The sequence below is a fragment of the Heptranchias perlo genome, unplaced genomic scaffold (genome assembly GCF_035084215.1).
Source record: "Heptranchias perlo isolate sHepPer1 unplaced genomic scaffold, sHepPer1.hap1 HAP1_SCAFFOLD_118, whole genome shotgun sequence".
Lineage (NCBI taxonomy): Eukaryota > Metazoa > Chordata > Chondrichthyes > Hexanchiformes > Hexanchidae > Heptranchias > Heptranchias perlo.
In genome coordinates this window covers 1,091,277-1,114,413 of record NW_027138407.1, presented here as the reverse complement: position 1 = coordinate 1,114,413, position 23,137 = coordinate 1,091,277, and the positions used below count along the sequence as shown (strand labels likewise).

The following is a 23,137-nucleotide window of genomic DNA, read 5'->3' as shown; positions in this document are numbered from 1 at the left end:
AGTTATCTTTGTGGAATTCACCTGCAAAAATTAAGAATGATGTTTTCTTTGTACATGCACACACTCACTCATCAATACATATATATAAAGCAAACACTTTGTCTGTACTCTTTTCAGTTGTTCCTGTTAACCGAATGAGAGTAATTTTATGCAGTGGTCATTAGGACCCTGCAGCAGCCCATACGGCGGTGCTGCGAGGACACGGTTCCACGCTCTGCCGATCAGAATCAGCGTGTCACGCGAAGGCTGAATAGAAAATACTGCAGGAAAAAAAAAACATCTTTGACTTTAATAAAAAAATCTGTGAGCAAATGCCACAGTGCAACACAAGTTGCAATAAGTAAACTTTAACGCAACAGTGTTTGCCACAAATAGTGCAAAGTGCAGTGCTCTGTTGCTCACCTTTGGTCATACCCCTCAATCCCCGCTCATTGCTGGAAGAGTGATTCAAGATTAATCCTCATCCTTTCATAGCAAATATTACCGACATAATATGAGACAAATCAGAAATTTCACAGCTGCTAAGAAGACTCAATGTATGCTTTTATCCATGTAATTATATATATATATATATATATTTACTTATATTTCTCTATCTAGCTATCTATCTATCTATCTGTCTGTCTGTCTAACTATCTGTATATCTATCTATCTGTGTGTGTGTGCCTTTTTGTGTAAAATGTTAGAAATAGGGATATATTGGACAGATAGATAGATATTGCAGGGCACACTGTCTTTAAGAAAATAGCTTGACCAAATCTGATCAATATGAATGAACCACATGCCGCAATCTAATAACTGTCTTTTAAGATATGTTCAAACACATTGTAAAGAAGGATAGCCGATCTGAAGGATGTGGATTCCCTTCCCCATTGTCTCACATTTCAACCGCCCTGCAGTTGACGGACTGAGGGCTGCAGTCAGAGAACATCACTTGATTTGAAACGCCACCTAGCGTTCGTTCTTAGAGTACATCGGTGTACCGAGTGCCAGCTCTTTGTGACTCCTCTTTGTGTGTGTGAGTGCGCGCGCGCGTGTGTGTGTGTGCGTGTGTGTATATGTGCATGTGTGTGTACCTATGTGCGAGTGTGTGTGTATATTTGTGAGTGAGTATGTATGTGTACATGTGTTTGTGATTGTGTGTGTGGATGCGTGCTTGTATGCATGTGTTTATGTGTGTGTTTGTGTGTGTGAGTGTGCATGTGTGTGTATGTATGTGTGTGTGCGTTTATGTATGCATGTATGTGTGTCTTCTGGACATTGAAGTAATTTATGAGCTAGCAGGACAATTTGAAGGGGTATCTTTACTAATCAGTACTTCCTAGAAAACTAAATGACTGGAAAAGCTAATGGTTGCAGGGACCTCATAAAAATGATATTCTGCAACTTAACGATTGTGATAAAATGTTCCTGGACCTTCGCTTTCGGAACATAAAACATAGGAATATAGGCAGAGGAGAAGTCCCTAGAAACTGTTCGGCCATTCAATTAGATCACAGCTAATCTGTATCTTAAATCCATCGCTTTGGTCCCGAAAACCTTAATACTTCAAGCTAAATTTTCACATTTTCATTTGACCCTCACCCTCAACAGCGTTTTGGGGGAGAGTGCTTCAGATTTTTACAAAGTTGTGTGAAGAAGTGCTGCCTGGCATCACCCCTGAACGGCATAGCTCTAATTTTAAGGTTATGGCTCCTTGTTCTGGACTCCCCCACCATGAAAATAGGTTCTCTCCACCTAACCTACCAAATCCTTTAATCATCTTAAACACATCAATTGGATCAACCCTTAATCTCCAACACGTATGGTAATACAAGCCTTACCTGTGCAATCTCGTCTCATAATTTAATCCTTTCAGCCTCGATATCTTGATGCGCTGGGGAAGTGTCTTGATATGACTGCATTTATAAATTAACATGCTCCAGCCCATTTGTAGGCCGAAACACTAGGTCCAAGAAATTCTAATGGACGCATGTTGACTCGGGGTATTTGCCCGACCTTGCCCCAATGTGGCAAAATACTTTCAAAATATGATCAGACTTAAATTGATCCTGGGCATTCGTGCACATCGGGCGATGGTGAATCGGACGCCCGATTTTAACTCCGCCCGAGTTTCTTTTCCATGAAGTGAATAGAAAATAATATCGGGTAGAGTTCAAAGCGGGCTGCCGATTCGACATCGTCAGTTTTGCAGCAAAGCCCAAGACGAGTTTACCCCTCGCTGTACCCTAGCTTTTATAAACAAAGGAGTAGAGTATAGAAAATATTTTTTAAAGAAAACACGTTGAAGCATTAAATCTAGCTTTTCGGCCCACTTTGTTTCGTGGGAAATAGGAGGAGGCCATTCAGTCCCTCGAGCTCGTTCCGCCACTCAATGAAATCAAGGCCCAACTGTATCTTAACTCCATTTGCCCGCGTTGATTTTGTAACCCTTAATATCTCTGCTTAAAAACATCTATCAATCAATCTCTGCCAATAATCAGAAATTAATTTTGCTGCATTAACCTTTCACTTTCTTATTGATTCTCGGGATGTGAGCATCGCTGGCAAGGCCGGTCATTATTGCCCATCCCTTAGTTGCCCTGAGAAGGTGGTGATGGGTCTATTCACGAACTACTCCAGTTCACATATAGGCCCACAAGAGGTAAGCACGGAATGCTTCCTTACTTAAAGGCCATTGGTGAACCAATTTAGTTTATACGACAATCCAACAGCTTCATGGTCACTCTTACTGATATCATCGTTTTATTTCCAGACTTAAAATATCTAAATACAAATTCATGCACTATAGATTATTAGTCCAGGCCTCTGGAGTACTGGACCAGTAACGTAACCGCTACACTACTGCACCCCTTACAACACGTTATGTTCTCTGTCTCAACCGTTCTATGTGGCAAAGTAGGCCGTGCTCCAACCGCCCCCCACCCCCCCCCCCCCCCCCACAAACCATACAGATATTTCTCCTAATCTGCATAGAACTACAAAGAATTTACAGCAAAGAAACAGGCTATTCGGCCCAACGGGTCCATATTGATGTTTATTCTTCATGCGACCCTCCTCCCAACCTTCTTCGTCTCACCCTTTCAGCATATCCTTCTGTACCTTTTTCCCTCGTAATTATCGAGCTTCCCCTTAAATGCATCGATGCTTTACACCTCAACTACTCCTTGTGGTAGCAATTTCCACATTTTAACCACCCTCAAGGCAAAGAGGTTTCTCCTGAATTCTTCATTGCATTTATTAATGACCATCTTATCTTTATGGCCCCTAGTTTTGGTCTCCCACAAGTTGAAACATCTTCTCTACGTGTCCCCTATCAAACCCTTTCATTATCTTAAAGATTTTTATTAGGTCACCCCTCGGCTTTCTCTTTCTAGAGAAAAGATACCCAGCTTCTTCAATCTTTCCTGATAAGTATATCCTCTCAGTTCTGGTATCATTCTCTTAAATCTTTTCTGCACCTTCTGCAATGCCTCTTCACACATTTTATAATATGGAGACCAGAACAGTGCACCATGAGTGATCTCACCAAGATTCTATACAGGGTTAACATGAAGTCCTTGCTTTTCAAACCTATCCCTCTAGAAATGAACCCAGAGCTTTGTTTATTTTTGATGACCTTTCATTCATTTGTGTATCTGTACGCCTAGCTGTCTTTACCCCTCTAACCTCTCTCACTCGCTTGATAACAATTTTAATTTGATGACAATTCTTTGCTGGCTCCACAAGCAGAGGGACCAGTCTTTCCTTCCTCCCTCCAATAAAGCCATTTAAGGGATGGGCAAATAAACCTTGCTTTAATCGAGCACGTCCCAAGAACAAATATAACGTTGTCCCCTAGAGATTTATGAGTCCAAGTACAGAAGTCACTAAAGGCTAGTGGACATGTACCAACAATAATTGAAAAGTTTAATGCAATATTGGTCTTGATCCCAAAGGGGCTGGAATAAAAAAGGAGTATAAGTTATGTTACAGCTGTGAGAAGCTCTGGTTTGACGCCATTTAATTCAGTTCGGGACATCGCACCTCAGGAGGGATATATTGGCCTTGAAGGGATGCAGCACGGATTCACCAGAATTATACCGGAGCTAAAAGGACTAAATTATGAGCAGAGGTCGCATGAATTGGCGTGTATGCCGTTGAATGTAGGAGATTAAGGGGTGGCCTAATTGTGGTGTTTAAAATTATTAAAAAGGTCTGATAGGGAAAATAGAGAGAAACTGTTTCCTCTGGTGGGTGGAGTCCAGGGCAAGGGGGCATAGACTTCAAATTAGAGCTAGGCAGTTTAAGGTTGATGTCGGGAAGCACTTCTTCACACAAAGGGTCGTGGAAATCTGGAATTATATCACTCGAAATCCTGTTGAGGCTGGGGGTCAATTAAAAATTTCAAAACTGAGATTGACTGATTTTTGTTAGGCAGGGGTATTAAGGGTTACGGAAGCAAGGCGGGCTGATGGAGTTAACATACAGATCCGCCGTCATGTAATTGAATGGCCGAACTGGCTCGAGGAGCTGAATTCCCTGCTCCTTGCGCCTATGCTGCTAAATACACCAGAGGACAAGTATTAAAAATAACAATCAATGGAGAAACAGAAAGGTAAAGACAATAAAATGGAGAAATATTTTTTTCTAAATGAAGAGAGAAACGGAAAGAAATGATTTAATACAGAAAGAAAAAGAAAGCAAATTAAGTAAACATAAAAAGAAAGCAATGAAGCATCAGTGCAGAAATAAATTGATTAAAATTCCGACGGGGAGAAAAGAGTGGGAGATATGAGGAGAGAGACAGTTAGGAGCAGGCACAGTGGGAGCAACGGAAGGATCCTCTTGCTCAGAATTAAGGCCAGTCACGTTTAAAATGTACTGGAAGTTCTCCAGACCAGATTTATTTCCAATGGGCCTCAATGAGTACTGTGGGCGGGTACCGAGAGTCGGCGGGTAGGTCAGGTGAATGCAGGGCTGGATTGAAACATGGTTGGAGAAGACTGCGAAGTGCGCCTTGGTCGCCAGGCAATCATTCCACCTCTGAGCATTGACATAAAATGGCAGAGGTAAATGTGTCTTTGATATGATGGGACATCGCTTAGTGGCTTTTTAGCCGAAGGGACTTGGGTTCAAACACAAGTTAGACAGGGCGGATGAAAAATACCTGTCAGGAAAATTTAAAAAGAGCTTGATAGTGAAAATGGAGCGTTGTGGAGGAGTCTTTGGAAGAAGGAACTCAGCAAAGTTCAAATTAGTCCCATTTATCATTTCAGATTTATTAGCAATTTCACAGAGTACAATTTACAGGGAAGTTTTCAAAAAGTTAACACAGTGCATATCACAATTGAGCGTCACATTGAGAACAGAATACAGCCGGTCTGAACTGCCAGCTATCTGTACAACTGGAACAGAGATCAGAGAGGGAAAAGAGGGGCTCAACATAAAGGGAAGTAAACGATCGTGAATAAGCAAGAAGAAAAGTTACTTATTTACAAATGAAGCATTCAAACAAAGGTGAACCTCTAAAACACATTAACATTATTGCAACGATTATCTAACATATCAATAAACACTTTAAAGAGAAAGACAGAAATCCCCTTTGTGTTTTTCTCAGCTACAAATTCAGATCCAATAACTTTGAGAATCGCCAAGAGGGTATATATTATTTCAATAATATCGAGATGTTGATAAAACAGATGAGGAAAATCCAAAGCGTCCGAAATTCAACCGATCACTTCACCTGTAAAAGAGGGATAAAAGAATTAAGCAGATATTTAGTGGTCTGGGGATTTATGTCCGTGTTTTTTTTATCAATGAAACTTCTGGAGATTTGTCCATCCGCTTCAGTCAGAACGAAATATCAGAGGATTGACTCTTCTCACCTTTACTAGAGTGACGGCAGCGCTGTAGAAAATGCTCAGGAAGAACAGGATGATGAATGTGGAAGCGGTTGTCCAGATGTTGCCGTTCTCATCCTCATAGTCTTCAATCCAGATCTGGTCTGAGGAATCTACAGGGGACGGAGAGAAGGAAATATATTCAGATTGTTTATTAAACCAGGATATCATTCTTCGTGTTATTAGCAGTAGTATTTTAAATTATCTTTTCTTTTCCATAAGGTATTATTCTGCTCTCTAATGTAATTTTCACTATCTCTCTTGTGTTAAGTTTATCACTCTAAGGAATTTATCTCTGTTCCTAACTCCACAGCCACTCATCCCTCATGATCCTCATACTTTCGATGTTGGTATAAATGATGCTTCTTTCTTAAATGTCACATGCCAATTTCTTTTGGATCAATTTCGTACGATCCATCATTCGGAATATTATGGTGAAATAACGAGGAGGCTGACCTGATTGGTGTCGATTATTTTAACTGTAGGATTAGATAACTCTTCATTTGGAAACAGCCAAGAATGCTGGGTCAGAAATCGGAGTTGAGTGCCAATCTTGTTCATTTATTTATGGTGAAAATACTTTGAACATCAGCAACTTGTATCAGTTTCTAACTGAGAACAATACTTCAGTCTATGGACAGTACCAGAATAGAGACCTGTAAAATGTTACGGTATCATGAATTACTTATTCAGGTTACTTTTTCGAGACTGTGTCCATTCAAGTAACACAGTTGATTTCTATATTCGCCTATAGCCTGAAGTTTTGATTTGTCCCCTACCGTATCTACGAATGTGTTTATGGCCACCTCTTGATTTGGTTTAGTTTGTGTGTGTGTGTGTGTGTGTGATGTGTATGTGTGTGTGTGTGTGTGTGTGCTTGTGTATGTGTTTATTTGCGTGTTCGTGTGTCCATGTGTGTTTTAGTGTGATTATGTATCTGTGTGAGCGCATTTTTACTGTTGCTCTAAGTTTCACAGAGCAGCAATAACCGAGTCTGATCTTGACAGTGCTTAGCACAGAGACGATTCTACCGCGCTCTGTGTATAAATGTGTTCGGTGTGAGATGCAATGTGACATCTGCCGATGGAATGAACAATTCATTTGATTGGCCTCAAAATCATCAGCAACACAACCGTGTAAAAACCGGGCGGGGATTCCATCAACGGTTTGGATGTTGGACTATTAAAATTCAATCTATTAGTTTACGATTGACAGGGACAAGTTTGCCCTAAACATGATTGAAATGCATTATGTTGAATAAATTCGCAGTTTGGAATATAATTCTCATGTGGCAAATTTATAATCTATGGACAGTTGGTTCGAATCTGAACTGAGCCGATATAATAGAGAATTCTTGAATTGCCCTCTCTCTGTCGGGGGAGTGGGACGTACAGTGGGGCAACAATTGCCCTTTCAAGTTTCTCTGGTGGAGAGTGGGAGGTGTGCAGTGTGTTAATATTTGCCCTTTCACCTCTCTCCTGCGAGGGAGTAGGAGGTGCAGTTGGTTAATAATTTCCCTTTCACTTCTCACTGTCCGGGCAGTGGGGATACAGTGGGTTAACAATTGTCCTTTCACATTTATCTGGTGGGGCAGAGGGAGGTACAGTGGATTAATAATTGCCCTTTCATTATTCTCCGGTGGGGGAGTGGGTGTGTACAGTGCATTAACAATTGCCCTTTCACCTCTCACTGGTGGGGCAGTGGGGAGAACAGTGGGTTGATAATTACCCTTTCACCTTTCTCTGCTGAGTTAGTGGTGGATACAGCGGATTAACAATTGCACTTTTACCTCTCTCTGAGGGTGCAATGTATTAACGATTGCCATTTGACCTCTCACTGGTGGGCGTGCAGCTGATTAACAATTGCACATTCAGTTCTCTCTGGAGGGGGAGTCGGGTGTACAGTTTGATAACAATTGTCCTGCCCCTTCCCTAGAGGGGGTGGGGCGTCGGCGTTATAATGGGTTAAGTTCACCTTTCTCTGGTGGTGGAGTCGGTGGTACAGTGAGTTAACAATTGCCCTTTAACCTCTCACTGGTGAGGGAGTGTGGAGTACATTTGTTAAATATCGTCCTTTCCCATCTAGTCGGGAATGGGGTGCACAGTGGGTTAACAATTGCACTTTCCCTTCACTCTGGTGGGGGAATAGGTGGTACATTGGAATAAAATTGCCCCTGCCCCTCTCTCTGGTGGGGAGTGGGTGGTACAGTGAGTTAACAATTGCTCTTTTCCCTCTTTCTGGTGGGGGAGTAGGTGGTACAGTGAGTTAACAATTGCTCTTTCAATACTCTCTGGTGGGGGGATACTGTGGGTTATCAATTGCATTTTCACCTCTCTCTAGTAGCGGGTACAGTGAGTTAACTATTTCCCATTCACTTCTCTGTCGTCGGGGATAGAGTGGGTTGACATTTGCATTTTAACTTCTCTTTGGTGGGTGGGATAGTGAGTTACCAATTGCCCTTTCACCTTTCTCTGGTGGGGGAGTAGGGGGTACAGTGAGTTAACAATTGCCCTTTCAACTCTCTCTGTTGAGGGAGTGGGAGGCGGGGTACATTCTGTCAACTATTGCCCTTTCACATTCTCTCTGGAGAGAGGATACAATGGGTTAACAATTGCCTTTTCAGCTCTTTGGTCCGAGTTCAATGCCGCACAGAATTCTGTTCTACCTGCCGGTTCAATGGTCTTAAAATGAAATCAGTTCGTGTGTGGCCCTCACTTCAGTTCCAAATGGGTTCGATTCTGTGAAAGTAAAACTGGCCACAATTCAGAAGTGTTGGGCAACACGAAAAACAGGAACACGAACATCTAAATGTGTCGCGCTTGTTTTTCGGAATTGGGAACTTCTCAGTGCCCCGGAACAGGGAAGAAAGTTATTGAAGTTAACTGGAGAATCCCTGTAATAAAAGAGCTTCACTGTGATTCTAGCCCGTGGTATATCTGAGCTGTGAGCACGGCCTTTTTAAGCCGTGGGACCTAAATCGGCAAATATCCTATTTCACGTAAAAAGCCCTCCCGCTTGCAAAATTGGGAAACAAAATTAATTGAGCGGATGTGTCTTTAATTGACGATTGGAAGAAAAGGCCTTTATTGGTTTTGATTTAAGAACCGAAATGCAACCGAGAGCTTCTCATTGACAAGAATTTACGGTGTCCATCAGCACAAGGGAAATGTTCACAAAACTAGGTTTACCGCTCGATTTATTAACTGTTCTGTTCATGATCTTCAAAGGGATCGCTTCATGTCCCACCACACACGAGTAAGAAGTACCGCTGGTCCACTCCTCCGCCGACACGAATAACAGGCTGTACATGAAGAAGGAGCTGCTGCCGTTCTCCGCCATCACCTCGGTGTTCTTGTAGTTGCTGGAATTCACCGGCTCTTCATTGACGGTCCATTTGACGAAGATTTCTCGGGGGGAGAAACCCCTCACTAAGCAAGTGAGCGTCACAAACCTCTGAGCGGAGACTTCTGCCACGGGCAGGAGGACAGACACGGACGGTTCCCTGGGATTTTCAGCTGCAGAACAATTACAATCAATGTCAATAAACTGGAGAGTTCCAGAGACAATGAAGCCTGTGGTTGGATGTGAGAGAAATATGCTTGGCGCTGAATTTTGAATGCATCCCTTTACTCCTCTGGGGCCTGCCCGGTTCTGCAACCCGAAGCAGGGAGTGGTTAAGGAAGCTTTCTCTCTGGGCGCTTGAAGAAATGAACTGGAAAATTACATAGAATTTACAGCCCAGAAACAGGCCATTCGGTCCAAATCTTCTATGCTGGTGTATATGCTCCGCAAGAGCCTCCTCTCACCCCTTCGCCATCTCACCCGATCAGCATATCCTCTTTGTCTCTCGTATGCGTATCTAGCTTCCCCTAAAAAGCTCATGTCCCAGAGGATTTGTTTTGTCCGTTTACCATTTGAATTATATTGAGTTACTTTGAGTCTGAAGTAAAGAAACAGGCCATTCGTCCCAAGTCGTCCATGCCGGCCTTTACGCTCCACACGGGCCTCCTCAACCCGTACTTCATCGATTCCCAACAGTATTCCTTTCGATTCCTTTCTCATTCGTGTGCTTATCTAGCTTCCGCTTAAATGTATCTATGCTATTTGCTTCAATTATTCCTTGTGGTAGAGTGTTCCACATACTTACCACTCTTTGGGTAACAAAGTTTCTCCTGAATTCCCGATTGGATTTATTAGTGACTATCTGAAATTGACGATCTTCAGTTTTGGACTTCCCCCCAAGTGCAAATATTTTCTCTACGTCTAGCCTATCAAACCTTTTCATTATCTAAATGACCTCCATCAGGTTACTCCACAGGCTGCTCTTTTCCAGAGAAAGGAGTCCCAGCTTCTTTAATCTTTCCTGGTATGGCCTCTGAGTTCTGATATCTTCCTTGGGTATCTTTTTTTCACCTTCTCCAACGCCTCTATGTCCTTTTTATAACATGGAGATCACAAGTGTGGTCTATCCAAGGCTCTACACAAGTTTAACATAACCTTTCTGCTTTTCGATTCCATCCATCAATAAATCAGCCGCACTGTTTGGTTTTCCTTTTTTTGGGCCATATTAACCTGCGTGGCCAGTTATAGTGATTTGTGTACCCCCAGATCCCTCTGCACCTCTACCCAATTTAGACTCTTATTATCCAAGCAATATGTGGCCTCCTTATCCTTCCTAACAAAATGCATCACCTCACATTTATCTATATTGAAATTCATTTGCCAATTCCACGGCCATTCTGGAAATTTATTTTTGTCTTCTTACATTTTAACGCTTTCTTCCTTTGCATTAACTCGCCAATTTCTTCTGATCCGCAAATTTTGAAATTGTACTTCCGATTCCCGACTCCAAATCATTCATGTAAATTGTGAACAACAGTGGTCCCAGCACCAGTTGTCTCTGTGGAACAGCACTTCCCACATTTTGCCAGTCTCAGTAGCTAGCCTTAAACACCACTCTCTGTTTTCTGTTTTGTTGCCAACATGCTATACATTCTGCTACCTGTGCACTTACTCCATATACTCTGACCTTAGCCACGAGTCTACAAGGTGGCACATTATCGACGGCCTTTGGAAAATCCAAATATATTACACCTACTGCTTTCGATTTGCCCATTAAAAGACTTAGGCAGAACGAATTGGTTCTTGCACAATCTTGGGCAATTGTCACAACGTCTCACTTAATTCTACAGTCTCACCGCTCACCTTTTTTCTTGCAGATGAAATCTCTTACAGGAGTCGGCAGATCCTGGTGGCTCACCACGCAGTAGAACTTCTCCCCACTCAGCCAGTCTTGTGTCGAGATGTTTATTTTGCTGATCACGCTATCGGGATCCTTTCCGGGTTGGGTGGCAATCTCTGATTTCAAAGGCAGCTTTTCTCGAGTCCAGGTCACGTTGATTCCATAAGGAGCATCAGTTACGATGCAGGTTAATGTCACCGTCGCCTCCAGTAAGACCTGTTCTTGTGACGGTTGCGGAATAGTAATCACTGGACCATCACATGAGGAAGGATCTGTGAAACGGTAACGAAAGTCAAGCAAACCTTCTTCTTCACAATCAGGACACCAGTATTCAGGCCTCAATCTCTCAAGGAGAATAAATCAGCTTTGAGATATCAACCTCTTCCCGTTATGTAAACACCATCGTTATTATAAGGACAACGAATTGGCAACGAGTCCGGGAGACTTAACATTTTCTGTTTATTTGTACCTAGAGACACCTGCAATGGGCTGTGAAGCAAATACCGGCGCAATAAGTTGAATAAACTCGGGCGTAAGCCTGCTACGAATGGAATTACGATATGTCCAAAACCCCTTGTTCTTTTACTCCCGCCCATCGATCCTTGTGCCCCAACGCATCTCCGCTGATGACCATGGCTCCGTCCCCAGGCTCAACAGCTGTGCATGCAAATTGCACTGGTTCAAAACGAGTGTAAAATTATATCCCGGATTTTAGGTGCAACTGGAAACTAAGTTCACGTTCTGGCGCCTTGTTGCTATTTTTGGGGGCGATTAAAATGAATCAGTCGCAGCCTCCGTCAGAGGAGAAGTGAAATGTCGGGAGAATGAAGTGCCAAGAGACTTTTTATGGTGGACAATAGTTTGTAATGCCGTTTGTAATGCTGTTTATAATGGGGTAGTTTGCTCATACATGTCATAAGTGAGCATTTCTCATCTGTCATTCTGGAGAGAGAGAATCAGAAAGAAATATGACAGCAGGGCAGTAATAGGAATATAGCAACAGCGACGATTGTTCAGCCCCTCGAGACGATACCGCCATTAAATGAGATCATGGCTGATCAATCTTAACTCAATCTACCCGCCTTGTTTCTGTATCCCTTAATACCCTTACCTCACAAAAATCGATCAATATCAGTTTTGAAGTTATCAATTAACCCCAGCCTCAACAGCTTTTTAGGGGAAGAGAGTTCCAGATTTTCACTCCCCTTTGTGTGAAGAAATCTTTGCTGACATCAATCCTGAACGGCCTAGCTCTAATTTTTAGGTTTCTGCCCCCCTGTTCTGGACTCCGCCACCAGAGGTAAGAGTTTCTCTTTATCTACCCAATCAACTCCTTTAATCATCTTGGTTTGACTTATAGGGAGAGGTTGGATAGACTGAGACTTTTTTCTCTGGAGAGTAGGAGGTTTAGGGGTGATCTTATAGAAGTCTATAAAATAATGAGGGCATAGATAAGGTCGATAGTCAAAATCTTTTCCCAAAGGTAGGGGAGTCTATAACGAGGGGGCATAGATTTAAGGTGAGAGGGGAGAGATACAAAAGGGTCCAGATTGGCAATTTTTTCACTCAAAGGGTGGTGAGTGTCTGGAACGAGCTGCCAGAGGCAGTAGTAGAGGCGGGTACAATTTTGTCTTTTAAAAAGCATTTGGAGAGCTACATGGGTAAGATGGGTATCGAGGGATATGGGCCAAGTGCAGGCAACTGGGAATAGCTTACTGGTATAAACTGGGCGACATGGACACGTTGGGCCGAAGGGCCTGTTTCCATGTTGTAAACTTCTATGATTCTATGAAACACCTCACTTACTTTACTCCTCAATCTTCTGTACTCAAGAGAAATCAAGCCCAGTCTATGCAGAGTGTCCTCATAATATAACAATTTAAGCCCGGTTTCATTCTTGTAAATCAGCGCTGCACACTTTCCGATGCCAATATATCCTTCCTGAGGTGGGATACCCAGAACTGAACGTAGTATTCTACATAGAATAAATGCCCTTTCAAGCACGGGATCCCCGAATAGCTATCAGTAAAGGGTTCCAGACACCTTCTGCTGCTCGGAATACGATCAGTTAACTCAGGATAAACCTGTGGCCAATTGCACCTCACGCACTGCCTGACATCACAGCAGATGGAAACCTTCTTTGGCTTCATGGAATCGGGAAACTTGAGGAACCCTGCGTTGGAAGGTTGTGGGTTCAAGTCTCAACTCAGATACGTGAGCACAAAATCCAAGGTGGCACTCCCCGTGGAGTACTGAGAGAGCGCTGCACTGTTGGAGGTGATGTCTTTGGGGCGAGGTGTACTCTCAAGTGCCCTGCACCAATATGTAACCCTCAATCAACTTACAAAAGAGATTGTCCGGTTATTATCACATTGCTGCTTATGAGATCCTATTGTGCGAAAATTGGCTTCCTCGTTTCCTACATTACAACAGTGACTACCCTTCAAAAAGTACTTAATTGTCTGTAAAACGCTTTGGGGTGTACTGAGGATGCGAAAGGCGCTATATAAATGCAAGGCTTTCTTTTTCTTCTTTGAATTGGAAGGGAGTGCAGACTGCAGGATTGGACATTAAAAGTTGTTCTGTGTTGTGTATTAACTCCGATAAGATTCTTAACTTGTGTTGAAATCGGCGCTCACAATGATCTGGATCTTCCGAGAGTTGTGCCTCTTACCTGGTTTGGTGATGTTTTGGCTTTGGGTGAACTTTCGATGAGAGACCTGGCAAGTATACGTGAAGCCGTGGTACCATTCCCCGGCGGGGACAGTCAACCGACTGGTCGCCGAGAAGTTCCCGTTCACTTCATATGCGGGAGAGGTGACGAACCCCGAATCCATGGGTTGTCCATTCTTCAGCCAATTCACGGTTATTGGCTTTGGACGGAATTTGATGATTGAACACACGATAGTTGCAGCTCTGCTGCTTGTGATTTCTTCACTGGAACTCACCGTGAGGATAAGAGTTGGATGATGTACCACACGATCTTCAAAAGAACATATTTTATTGGGATTTTTAATTTTGCAATCCAAACAATTAACTTCTGAAAAGCGGTTTTACTTTTTTTTCCATTGAATTACATAACGTTTACAGCACAGAAACAGGCCATTCGGTGCAACTGGTCCATGTCAGTGTTTATACTGCACACGAGTCTCCTCCCACCCGACTTCATCTCACCCTATCAGCATAACCTACTATTCCTTTCTCCCTTATGTATTTATCGAGCTTCCCCTTAAATGCATCTATGCTGTTCACCTCAACCATTCCATGTGGTAGCGAGTTCCACGTTCTAACCACTCTCTGCGTAAAGAAGCTTCTCCTGAATTCCTTACTGGATTTATGAGTGACTTTATTATATCTATGGACCCTAGTTTTGGTTTCCCCCACAAGGGAAAACATCGACTCTACGTCTATCCTATCAAACCCTTTCATAATCTTAAAGACTTCTGGTAGGTCACCCCTCACTCTTCTTTCTAAAGAAAAGAACCCCAGCTTGTTCAGTCTTTCTTGATAGTTATAACCTCTCAGTTCTGGTATAATCCTTGTCAATCTTTCATTCTAGCTTTTCAAGTCCTTCTTTAGCCGTTTTGTAACATGGAGACCAGAACTGTGCACATTACATTAAGTGTGAAATGGAGAGCAGAACTGTGCACAGAACTCTTTTAAAATGTACCTGGACCTGCACCTAAAGTGTGGTAAGCTGCATGGTTCCGGACCGGGTGCTGGAAGGTGGGATTAGAAAGGGCACCTGGTTGTTTTTCGAGCCGGTGCGGACACGATGGGATGAATGGCCCTATTCTGTGCTTTATCTTTTCTATAGTTCTATGGTTGTGACTCCAAGCGTGATATGGAGACCAGAACTGTGCACAGAACTCCAAGCGTGATATGGAGACCAGAACTGTGCACAGAACTCTAATTGTGATATGGATACCAGAACTGTGCACAGAACTCTAAGTGTGATATGGAGACCAGAACTGTGCACAGTGCTCCAAGCGTAATATGGAGACCAGAACTGTGCACAGTACTTTAAGTATGATATGGAGAGAAGAACTGTGCACAGAACTCCAAGTGTGATATGGACACCAGAACTGTGCACAGAACTCCAAGTGTGATATGGAGACCAGAACTGTGCACAGAACTCCAAGCGTGATATGGAGACCAGAACTGTGCACAGAACTCTATGTGTGATATGGACACCAGAACTGTGCACAGAACTCTAAGTGTGTTATGGAGACCAGAACTGTACACAGTACTCCAAGCATGATATGGAGACCAGAACTGTGCACAGTACTTTAACGATGATATGGAGAGCAGAACTGTGCACAGAACTCCAAGTGTGATATGGACACCAGAACTGTGCACAGATCTCCAAGTGTGATATGGAGACCAGAACTGTACATAGCTCTAAGTGTGATACGGAGACCAGAACTTTGCACAGTGCTTTAAGTGTGATATGGACACCAGAACTGTGCACAGAACTCTAAGTGTGTTATGGAGACCAGAACTGTACACAGTACTCCAAGCATGATATGGAGACCAGAACTGTGCACAGTACTTTAACGATGATATGGAGAGCAGAACTGTGCACAGAACTCCAAGCGTGATACGGACACCAGAACTGTGCACAGAACTCCAAGTGCGGTTTAACCAAGGGTCCAAAGAAATTTAACATCACTTCTCTGCTTTCCACAGATTTTTAATTTTTCCCCCTATAGCCCACAACACTAACCTGGCATTTCCTTGCTCCAGTCCGACCCGCCTTGTTGAACCTCGCAGTAGATTTTGCTGCTCCCCACCTCTGACTCGGGGATCATTAACTGGCTGCTCAGGGTGTAGGTTCCCTTCTTGTTGATCACTGACGGGTAGGTTTTTATTCCGGTGGCGATCAGTTGGTTCTCTTTCTTCCAGGAAAGGTTGGTGATTTCGGGGCTGTAGTCCATCGCCAAACAGCCGTAGGTCAAGGAGCCGTCGGTGTTGGATTGTACACAGGAGGAGAACAGGCCGTAGAGGGTGGGGGAAGACGGTGTCACTGGGGAAGAGTGGTGAATTAGACAAGTTAGACTCTGTAATCTCTGCTCATAAAATAACCAAACAACTCGAAATTTGACGACCAGATAATCTAGTTCCATTATTTGCTGATCAGCACTTGTCGGAATCTGAGAGGGGAATTCGCTCCATCAAGTCTCTTTATACCGAGTGAAAGCTGGACTATTTTATCGTGGACATCCTCCACCTGTTGATCTCCTGTTAAGGAAGACTCCCCTCATTCCACAGCTACTTTCACATTTAATTCTTTCATAGTACTTCCACTGAGCTCCTCCCTACATACTTTTGCTATCAGCCTCTTATTATTAACAGAAAATATGACCATTCCATGATATTAACATTTCGGGGAAACACTTGTTTCTGTTCTGATTGTGTTAGTTTCCTTAATCCAAAAATTCGACCGGCTTTTTGAAATTACTACCTCTGCAGTCTGACCCTGAGTTTCCTCCTGCCTCCACTCAATTAATAATTCCAATTAAATACGATTCACAAAACCGGTTCATGGGAAAGTAGTTCTTTAAATGGTCCACTTCATTTTCCAAAGTACCTTCCGACCAGTGAGAACAGGCACTGCTTTCTGATTCGTCACTTCTTGTTGATGTTTGTACATTGGGACAGGCTGTTTCTATAAATATTTAACATTGGCATTGCTTAAACAATATAAATTGATTGGATATCAGCGGGTTCTTTGCAAGGAAGAAAAATAAAACAAAATTAATGTGCTTGCTGTTGATTTGGACAACTATCGTTTCTGGTACGTGCGTACAACACGCGAAGCTAATTGATCAAATACCGAAAGCTCTGTCTGCACGACTCCACGAAATTAATTCTTCCCGATTTAATGGAAGGGAATCGCTTCAGAATTTTGATATATTTTTATTGTTTGTTACAATGAAAGGGGATATTTAACATAAAGGGTTCTGAGGAATTTGACTGAAAGCTTTTGGAGAATTAAGACTCACTGCAGTCTGACTGTATCTCTTTTAACGTTTCAGAGAAGTGCAGTTCACTGACTGTATGTCTTGTGTTGTGACCCAATACAATAATTGAATCTCCCCCGAGTTTGTCCCAGCCCGTTATTTTTTCTAAAAAAGAATTGAACGAAATAATGGTTTGAAACATAATGTTCTCATGACGGTTACTTGGAACGGGAGCCTCCATATTCTTCATTTAAATTGTCAAAATAACTTCCAGCCTCCCATCAGATCAGAAAAGGCGCTGCTTTCTGCTGGGGTTTCAGTCACTTCCTGAAACTGTTCCATCCGAAAGTGACGTCAGTATCAGGCTAATCTCATTCAATAATTATTTGATACTCAAAATATTTATACATTATCACTTCATTAAAAAAGGGCAGATATTTTTTCTAAAGATGATTAAAATCAATTAATGTGTGATTTTTTCATTGGGGTAATGGAACGATTGATTTTTTTATATATCTGGTTCGAGCACTCGCAATTTATTGGTTTGATGCAGATTAAGGTTCCTTCAACACTACGGGACAAAGCACTCTCAGGTCAGATACAATACAGATAAGATAGAGAGTAAAGCACCCGCTACACTGCACTGTCAGAAACTCCGGGACAGGTATAGAAAGGCTTAGACACCGTTTAAAGCTACACTTCCAGGTTAGATTCAACAAGAGTTAGATGCAGAATAAAACTCTCCATGCATTGTCCCATCAAATAATCACAGCTCATATACAGCAGAAGTTAGGTACAGCACAAAGCCCCCTCAACAATGCCCTATCAAACACCGAGGTCAGATGATAAACAGTTTAGATACAGAGTAAAACTTTGTCCATGCTGTCACATCTAATATTCCCAGCTCAAGTACAGCACAGGTTGAATATAGAACAAATGTTCCTATAACCTGTCCTTTCAAATTCTTCATGGATAGGTACAGCATAGTTAGATACATAGTTAACCTTCCTCTACACTGCTCCATTAAATCTCCCCAGCTCATCCATGGAAGTGATAGGTACAGGATAAATCAATTGAGACCTTGCCCCATGAAACACAAAGTCCTTATGAAGGACAAGTTAAATACGGAGTAAAGCTCCCTCGACCCTATCCCACCAAACACTCCCAGGCCAGGTACAGCACGGGTTGCCCAATTTTCAATAAAGTGATAACGGTTAAATATTTTGAGTATCAGATAATTATTGAATGAGATTGGCCTGATCCTGTTATCACTTTCAGAACAAACCGTTTGAGGAAGTGACTGTAACGCTCCAGAAAGCAGCGTCTGCTCTGTTCTGATAAGAGGTTGAATGTTATTTTCATAATTTAAATGCACAGTGTGGTGCTTTACTTTGTATCAAACTCGTGCTGTACCTGCTGTAGGTGAGTTTGATGGGACAGTGTCGAGGGATCTTTACTCTGAGTCAACATCAATTAATGTGTGGTCGTTTCATCGGGTCAATAGAACGATTTATTCTCATCTATCTGGCTCGAGCACTCACACCTTAATTGGTTAGATGCAGACTAAGGTGACTTGAATATTGAGTCCAAAACACTCTCAGGTAGGATACAGGACAGATAAGATAGAGTAAAGCAACCGCTTCACCGTCCAGTCAGATATTCCAGGTCAGGTATTGCAAGGGTTGAATGCAGAGTAAAACTCCCGCTGCAATGTCCCATCAAACTCCACCGCAGCAGGCAAAGCACGGGTTAGATACAGAGTAATCTCCCTCGACACTATCCCATCAAACACGCCCAGGACAGGTACAGCACGAGTTAGATACAGAGTAAACCTCCCTCTGCATTGTCCCAGCAAACACTCCCAGGGCAGGTAAAGCATGCGTTAGATACAGAGTAAAGCACCCTCTACGCTGTCCCATCAAACACTCCCAGGGCAGGTACAGCACGGGTCAGTTACAGAGTAAAGCTCCCTTTGCATTGTCCCAGCAAACACTCCCAGGGCAGGTAAAGCATGCGTTAGATACAGAGTAAAGCACCCCACACACTGTCCCATCAAACACTCCCATGGCAGTTACAGCATGGGTTAGAAACTGATTAATGTTCCTTCTACACTCTGCCAGTAGTGTTTCTGAAGTGCTCCTTCGGAATGGCACAAGTTGGGTTTCTGATCTCATTTCTCAGGCGCCTCTTCAATCTTAAAGTCAAGCTTTTGCATTTCGCACAGATACAAGCTTATTAAATAAATGGGACGAACTGCACTCCCTGAAATACAGGAGAACGAACCAGAAGTTTTGAAACTTGTCAAGATTTCTCCTGATTCTCACACAGTAAGCAGTCGCACAAAAACAGAACAGACACAAACGGTGCAACAATTGTGCCCTCAACCGATAGATCCGTGCAATCTGTCGATTTCAATGAAGTTGTTTGATTTCTAATTTATCTCTTGTCAATTTCAGGCCACGTCAACTCTCCACGTTCTTTGAAATTCAACTGATATTAAATTGAAAACCCCTCTTCGACTTCCAACAACTTCCCCCTCTCTGACTACAATCTTGCAAACCGTGTAAGATTGAGTTTCTCTCAAAACAAGAAATAAGAAATAATTCACATTCCTGGGCAATTTACTTCCCGTAACAGGGACTCAGTGACAGAATACGAATTTAACAAACGAGGAGACATTGACATTGAAAACCGATTACCAACTGGTTTTATATAATTTCGGAATTAAATATAACCTATAAAATCATCAAGGCAAAACACAACACTAGGGAGTCAATAAATCTGCGGTGACACCTTATCGGTCTGAGCACAGCTAAATAAGGAGTGCATTGTTTTCTAAATTAAATTTAGACAAAATTAAAAATTCCCTCCAACCTTTGAGGTTTTCCAGTAAATTCAATCCTGACCGGTATACAACGCAATTGTGGGAGGGCATTTATGTTTAATCAATTAGCACTAATATTATATTGTAAGTTAGATTCATATTCGCTGATGTTATACTGCATTTTTCAAATTAGTTAATGTCAATTCTAAAGTTGTTTCTGCCTAGTAACTTGTGCAATATTAGGGTTTTAATTAAATTTACATGACACTTTATCAACATTAAAATAGTGAACATCATAATAGATGAATACATTCAGACAAATATATTATTTTTCTTCAATCAAATCATATTTGAATAATTTAAATGATCTTTAACTTCGAATAATGTCCTGCTTTCGACCTATTCCATTGTAAATTCTGTACTTCTCTCAACATATCGATATAATCAAAATTCCGGTTCGTCGCAGAGTGTATTTCACATGATGGATTTAGGAGTGAGCTATTTTAACCAGTTCTCTATATCACCGCGGACTATTGCTAATGTTCTACTAAAGTATTTAAAGAATTGCAGTACGCCCTGAAAAGAACCAGATACACATCCAAGAGCTAAAATTAGATTATTCAGTGTTGTTGGATTCAGTCACTAGTCTGCAGAGTTTAGGCGGAGCATAAAACATTTCTGAAGACATCCTCTTCACGTTGTAACCGAGAACTTGCAGCAGTCAGATGTCACCCAGATGAAACAATGTAGAAACTCCAAGCAGATTAATATCGGCCGGAGATTTTAAAATAACCCACACATACAATCTCAGCAGCCGATCAAAAGGAACCCACATCAATCAGACGTTAAATCCCAAACTACCATTTACCGTGGAACAGCTGCTTTAGTCTGTCAACTTCTGAAGCACAATCAAAAGTAACATTGTAATCTATCTCAGAAAGAAGCCACCAGTTCCACGGGATCACTGAAATAATTAATTATTAAAATAAAGCGAAATATAAGATAAAGATAGAAATACAACACAGTTATTCAGCGAATGGATGTTTCTTACCTGCAGTCACCATCACCATGGTCCCTTGTCCCCAGTAGTCAAGCGCATCACAGTGTTACATTCCCTGGGCTGCGTCACACAGTAATGGGCTCTGCATAAAATCGAGAAAATGGGGCATTATTTTAAATATTGGCATCCCATCACTAAAGTACGTGTACAATGGATTTCTAAAGTATTGTAAGTCTGTTAGTGGATGCATTTGCTTGCTCATAATGTAATTTCATCCTGATTACTGTACACAGTAATTGTTGAACGTTTCTTCCAATTGCACATTGAGTCATGAAAAATTATCTAACTTTTTTCTCACGTAAATCCTACCAGGACTTCAGTGCTAGTTAACAATGTAAACACTTAAGTCACCAAATGCACAGTGGGGTTTTACCGGTGAGCAATGGCCCAGACTGACTCAATTACTGCTGAAGGGGTTTCTGTCTGGGCAGTTAGGGCTGTGCCATCCAGTTCACAGTGACACACACCGTGTCAAATACTCCCGTGGACGGTTAGTCTTGGAATGCAGATGGAAAATTGGAGAGAGCTTTCAAAAGCTCGATTCAGATTCCCAGGAAAGTGCCTTAATGCACTGTATGAAGATGAAAAAGCCATTACATTGATGAAAGGCTGTTAGTGCGCCAGTCCAGACCTCACATACCACTGAAATCTGAACAGTCGGTGAAAGTTTTCATGCATTTTTTTACATTATTACTTGTACTCATTCTCTATATTTAACTTCCATTCACTATACTGCTGTTAATGTTGCAGTGATCGCTGGTTTCAGCAGCCTCCATGTCTGGGGTTTTTGTATGAGGAACTCGCTCTGTACAGCACAGTGACTCCCACTGTAGTACCACAGTAACAAGAACCCGTACAAATACTGCACTCACTCTCAGTTCAACACCTTAGGAAATAAATCGCTCAGTCAACAGAAGGTTTTAGCAGAATTTGTTCAGAATCTATCAAGAATTGTTTTCAGATGGGCAAAATTGGACCAAAAATTGTGGCCACTGATACAATATTAAAGCATTCATTGAACCCCTCGTCTCCAATCCCGGGCATTGTAAACAGTAACAATGGGTCCTCTTCTATACCAACTTCGCTGATGTATATTTTATTCTTAGCCAGTTTATTGTTGTAGCAAATACCTCATTCCAATCTAGGTTGCATCACAACTCTTAATATATTTTATGCCATTACTGACCGTCAGCTTTCGATGGGAGTTGCTGCAATTGTTCCTGTTCTGTTTCTGTACGAGCCCAGGACTTGATTCGGTCGCTGTGAGTCTTTTGCACAGTAATACATGGCGGTGTCGTCGGCTTTCAGACTATTGATTGTAATATATGTTGTGGTCGAGTCTCTTGAAGGGACGATTCGACCTTCGACTCCAGGCGCGTAATAAATGCTATCCGACGGACGTCTGTAAGCAAGTAACCACTCCAGCCCCTTCCCGGTAACCTGCTTCACCCAGTGCACATAGTAACTATCCAGACTGAAACCGCTCACTGAACAGGACAGTTTGAGAGATTCTCCGGGCTTTTTAGTCTCTGAAGCCGGCTGTGTCAGCACGATATCGGACCGGACATCTGCCAGTGAAGAAAAAAATCCAATTAAAATTGGATACATTCAAATCAATTAATAGAAATCAAAACACAATATCTAATACTCATTTCTAATACAGCAATAAAGCAGTCAGAAAAACTCACAGGTGAAGAAAGTTAGTAACAAACAGATGCATGAAGCAAGTCCCATCGTTCGGACTCTTGGTATAACTGGCTCGGTACAGTATATAGGCGCCACAGAACAGCCTCCTGATTGTGAACTTGAAGCCGAACCGTCCCGCTATTTAAACTGGGTGGATCCTTATGTGTGTGAGAGAGAGCTGGGGACGCCTCTCCCATCAGCAGCTTGACTCCTCCTCTATTTTCAAATCCGATTCAAGATGGGTAAAAAAAAATAACCATTAATAATCCGTGTTACGTGTCGATTCCCAAAAATACTTTATCTTTGATTTTGGATTTATTATTCGCGATGATACCATCTATCCAAAACAGGTATAGTTTAAAATTGCATCAGTGTGAGAATTTACATTCCCCACACCCACCACGCATTTACTCAGTGTCCATTCCCGATTGGCACCTGTTTGTGCGATGGCTGGAAAAGGACAAAAGAGTTTATTATATT

At 42.1% G+C, this 23,137-nt stretch overlaps 1 gene segment (V, D, J or C); it reads right to left on the bottom strand.

Annotated features, from left to right (window-relative positions):
• Window positions 1-8,937: 8,937 nt before the first annotated feature.
• Window positions 8,938-22,784, bottom strand: LOC137308014 (Ig heavy chain C region-like). The segment is given in 8 exon segments: window positions 8,938-9,397; window positions 11,088-11,396; window positions 13,799-14,107; window positions 15,851-16,150; window positions 20,963-21,010; window positions 21,353-21,363; window positions 22,233-22,539; window positions 22,660-22,784. Coding segments are annotated over 8 exon segments (1,719 nt in total).
• Between the last annotated feature and the right edge of the window lie 353 nt (window positions 22,785-23,137).